At 50.0% G+C, this 4,857-nt stretch overlaps 1 protein-coding gene across 1 annotated transcript in view; it reads right to left on the bottom strand.

The window, feature by feature from the left end:
- Nucleotides 1-4,857, bottom strand: part of Pxdc1 (PX domain containing 1) — a 57,416-nt gene that overhangs the window by 19,985 nt on the left and 32,574 nt on the right. Inside the window, exon 3 of the mRNA XM_013016620.1 lies at nt 4,766-4,854. Within this exon, the coding sequence (XP_012872074.1) occupies nt 4,766-4,854 (89 nt within the window). The remainder of the gene's footprint in view (nt 1-4,765; nt 4,855-4,857) is intronic.

The raw sequence follows: 4,857 nt of genomic DNA, 5'->3' as shown, positions 1-4,857 counted from the left end.
CCCCCCAGCTTTAGTTATTTTTCAGATAGAGTCTCTTGTAGTTGAGATCACAAGTATACATCACAAACACTTGCTCTTATGTTAGCTGGTCATAATGCAGAAACCTCTTTTGCCTCTGGTACAGTGTTTGCCAAACCAGATGGTAGCAAAATATCAGCCCAAACCTGTTGCTAAGAGAAAAGTTTATCCATATCTCTAGGGGACAGCCCAAGGTTATCCAAGAGAGGAAGAAACAAGTTTTTTCTCCTTTGAAATTTGATGGGAATCACCTTGACCTAGAAGCAAGCTGCTAAAGCATCTATGTAAGTTTCTATCTGGCTCTTTCTGCAAGTCTGCAGGAACTTGGGTGTCACTAGGGGGTGAGGGGTCTAGGATAATATAATACTAACATCTGTCTGCATGAAATCAGGGAATCAGAAACCAAATACATCCAAAAGAGCATTTGTGGAGAGAGAATAGGGATCAGGAAATCAGAGCTGAACCAGAGCAGAAGGAAGATGAGGAGCAGGCTGCCCTGAGATTTCATGTGAAGGTAGTATGGATGGGGACAGGCCTTGGGATCAGACCCCTAGTTTGCCTACAGCTGGTAACGTGGTGGGCACATTACCCCTCCTTATACCCACTTGCTTCTCCATCACAGGCATCTCCAGTTCAAGAGACAACTATTGGCACAGCTGGATGACAGTCACAGTGATTAAGGTGAGCAGCCAGGTATGTGAGCACCACATGCAGGCTCACATCTTAGGCGGTTCACATCACAGACCTAACTTGGAGAAAAACACTCTAAGTCAAGCTCCAGAGCCACCTTATTCCCACACAACTCCTCCTGAAGCTGTCCTATTTTAAGGTGTGGCAATCCCGTATCTTGGGGTCATCCTGAACCTCTCCCCCACACCTGCCCTCTAGTCCATCAGTGTTTTCCAGTCCTCTCCCTTCCACACCAACCAATGTCTGTCCCTCTCACCTGTTGTTACTCTAACCCCTCTTTTTCTGTTTTGATCTTTCTTAGTAATGGAGAGAAGTTCAACTTGGATGTGATCAATCCTTGCTCAGAGCTTTTTGTGACAAAAGCTGCCTTGGAATAGGAGCCTAGGGTGCACCTGCCTGACCTATCCTCTCCACTCCAGCCAGTGGCCTCTTCACTACACAAACCCAGTGCAACACATCAGCCTCAGGGCCTTTGCACTGGCTAGATGCTGTTCCACAGGTATCAACTTCTTGCTCCCTTCTTTCCCTCAAGTATCCACTCAAGTCATTTGTCAGTGAGATCATCTCTGACTGTCCTGTTTAAAAGCTAAACTCTTCCCCGATACCTAGTATCACAGTCCTTTTTCTTGGTTTACTTACATATTTTTCTTCTGAATGTTTATCACTAGTATATTTATATCATGGTTTACCTTTTTATTTTTGTATCTCTTCTAACCAGAATATAGTTTTTTTCAGTCTGTTCACTTCATTGTCCCCAGCATCTGCCAACATGCCTTGGGCACATGACAGGCATGGAGCAGATATGTGACAGGCCGAGTGAAAGCAAAACCAAGATACTGACTGTACAGTTGCCAAGAATCAAAGATCACCTGACAACTTAGAAATAAGATCTGTGGCAGCAGGGTGACCAGGCCAGCTCAGACGTCACAGATCTCAAACAGGTGATACTGGGGGGAAAAAAGATTGGGTCAATAGACAAATTCTGCATCCTGTTTGAGCCTTAAAGCTCAAAGCTTTCCTAGCTGGAAGAGGTGTAAATAAGAGACCTCAGCCATTGTCTGGGCAGGAAACCCTGAGCTTCATTAGGTATTGAGTACAAGGGACTGCATTAAGAGTACAGAAAAGCAAGAGGGGAAATACCTTAGCAAGCTAGGGATAATTTTCCCAGGAAACAATCAGCTCCATACCCTAGAGTTAAGGACAAGAAAGAAAGAGGTGAGCCTATGAGATAGATCCAGGCAAAATGCTACCAGGCCTGATGCCAGGTTAAGGTCTGAGGAGACCAAGTTTCCAAGAAAAAAAGATACAGGACAGATGCAATACAAGTCCTGTGGCCAGTTTTGCCCCCAGCTTTGCCCTGCCAAGCAGAATGGGTAGGAAGGTAAGCTGCAATGCCTGTAGACTTGCCTTCAATTTAAATACTCTTGCTATATGTCACCAGGACATATATGAAGCCCATGGACAGTCACCAAGCATAACACTACAGTGTGTGTGCAGAGACAGAAAAGACTAGATCTATGCCAATAATAAGCATTTCTCCCATGGCAGTACTTGAAGGACCAAGACAAAAGGGTTCAGCATGGCTTTTGTGGCATGCTGATTCAGAAATGTAAAGTTGGGCCTAGGCTAGCAGGCATGATGCACAACCAGGACCTAACAAGAGTACCAATCTGACATTAGCAGAAACTTTGGACCTAGTCAGACACTGATTTCCTCATGACACTTTTTAATGAAACCAGAGAGCACAAATTGAAGTCAGCTCAGAAATTTCAGTAAGTACACATGGGAAATCTGAATTGAGAGAAACTGGTGCTGTCAAGACAACACAACATCTGGTTGCTTTTTGTGTTTATATTTTGCAAATTCAGATGATCTTTTTATGCAAATAATATATCTGCATGGAAATAAAGTAGCATCTGCTTTTGTATTACCATGAGATATTTTCTGTAGCCAATAATTTTTCTAAATTAGAAGAATCAGAGTTTCCAGGCAACGATAGCTCATATCTATAATCCTAGCTACTTAGAAGGGTGAGATGAGTATCTCAGTCTGAAGCCAGCCCAAGTAGACAATCTGAGACTCTTACCTCCAATTAACTAGCAAAAAGCTAATCGTAGAGTTATGACTCAAATGGTAGAGCACCAGCTTTAAGTGAAAAAGTCAATTGAGAGTTCAAGCCCCAGTATCAGCCCAAAAATAAAGTGTGTGTGTGGGGGGGATCAGTGAAAGAATGACTTCACCGGCATTATGCAACAAAGCTTAGCTGGTTCTATGAAGAGTGGGCCCACCTGTAAGCAGAAACCTAAGATCCAGCATGGAGACAGAGCTTGGGGTCTCCCTCTGGTCTCCCCAGTCCCTCTTGATCCCCTCCATGGGAAGCTAGACCAGACTTTCAAGAGGCCTCCACCAGACAGGACTCACCAGCACCCAACACAATGGTTCTAACAGGTGCATAACAGGCTGTCAGAAAGTCTTATAAGCCGCGGGTCCTCACCCTATCCACCCTGGACAGCCCACCATCATGTCTACTCCATCTCATTTGTGTTCTCCTCTAGGGATTTGAAGGCAACTCTCATTATACCCCTTCTTTTTCTCTATACTAGTCACCCACTCAATATTTTCTTCCTATACATTTTTACTCTTTGGAGACTCGTGTCCATGGACCCCCCCCCATCCCAGAACTGACCCCAGCCCAATGTGCATGAGTGCAGAAGAGAGAGCCTGGTGTACATGGCAAAGTCCTCCCCTCCCCTCTGAGACCACACCTGGACCAGAGCCCTGCCTGGAAGCAGCTGATGCTGACAGGATGAACAAATGGCTTTGCCCTCTCCCACAAAAACACAAGTAACAGGAACTCGTATCCGAGGGGAAGAGCCAGATTCCAAAATGTGTGCTTGAGGTCACAGCTGACCTGGGACACCTGGCCGGAGTGCCGCTCAGAAGTCCAGTCAGTTCATAACTCGCTTCACGAAGAAAAGACCGCTGAATACACTGTCCCTCCCTAACTAATGCTTTCCTGATTTGGGCATTCAAACAGCAAATCCGGAGAGCACTGGCGCTGGAAGCGATCCTTGATGAGTACTTGGAGAACAGCTACCACCGGAGACCCTGGGAGGCAGACCCTCAGGCCCTCACACCCGCCGGCTCGGGAACCTTCCCAAAAGATGCCTGGGCCACAGGATGTGTCATGAGAACCGAGCTAATTATCCATCCACGTAATTCGTCCGAGGGGCGAGGCCTACCGCCAGGGGGAAAGCTGACCAAGAACAGAGAAGCAGGCAGCCTTCCACCCTAGTACTGATCCACAGTCACCTGGGGTAGGAGAGAGGAGGGAGCCCTCCCAGCCCCCGCTGTCCCCCCCCCCCCCCACCCCGTCTCAACTCCAATCCCGCTTACTTCTTCCCCTCTTCCTGCCCCCTCCCGGGCAGTGTGGAAATGGGGAAGGCGCCACAGTTTCTGAAAACATGTCTCCGCCAACCAGGAGCAGTCACCAGGGCAGGGAGGAGGTGGCCGCAGCTAATCAAACCCAAATGCGGCCCATCTCAGGGGTGGGGAGCCCGGGTTGTCCGCCGCAGCCGCGGGCGGGGCGGCCCCCTCGGGGGAGGGGCGGAAGCGCCGCTGCGTGGCACCCAGCCTGGTCAGCCGTCGCGGGGCCCCTCCCGGGCGGAGGGCTCAGGGACAGTCGCCATAACCCACGCAACCCCAATTCCGACCCTCGGGAACTCTTGCCAAACGTTCCCCAAGCCCCCTCCGGCCGCAAACTGGTCCTCCGAGGGGGGCTGCGGAGGGTGGGGTGCAGCCGGCGCTCCAGACCCGGGACTGGGCTGAGTACGGAACGGCCCCCAAGTGTCCCTTGGCGACGATGGGGGCGTCCTCCTTCGCCACCCGTGAGTGGATCGGAGCCTCCCGTCCGGTTAACACCACCGCCCCGCTCTTTGGGGGACGCCTGGTCTAAGTGTCCCGTGCGGAGCCGGAGCGACAAGACTTAGTCTCCGTGAATTTTTTCCGTCTACTCCAAGGCACTTAAAAGCCACGGGGCACCGTCCCCCCCCCCCACCTTGTCGCAGCGGCGCGCGCGCCAGCTCCGGCCGGTCCTCGGGGAAGGCGTCGCGGAGCCGCTTGCACAGGCGGTTCAGGTCCGAGAAGCTG

The sequence above is a fragment of the Dipodomys ordii genome, unplaced genomic scaffold (genome assembly GCF_000151885.1).
Source record: "Dipodomys ordii isolate 6190 unplaced genomic scaffold, Dord_2.0 Scaffold32, whole genome shotgun sequence".
NCBI classification, from domain to species: Eukaryota; Metazoa; Chordata; class Mammalia; order Rodentia; family Heteromyidae; genus Dipodomys; species Dipodomys ordii.
This window is presented reverse-complemented; position numbering and strand designations above follow the sequence as displayed.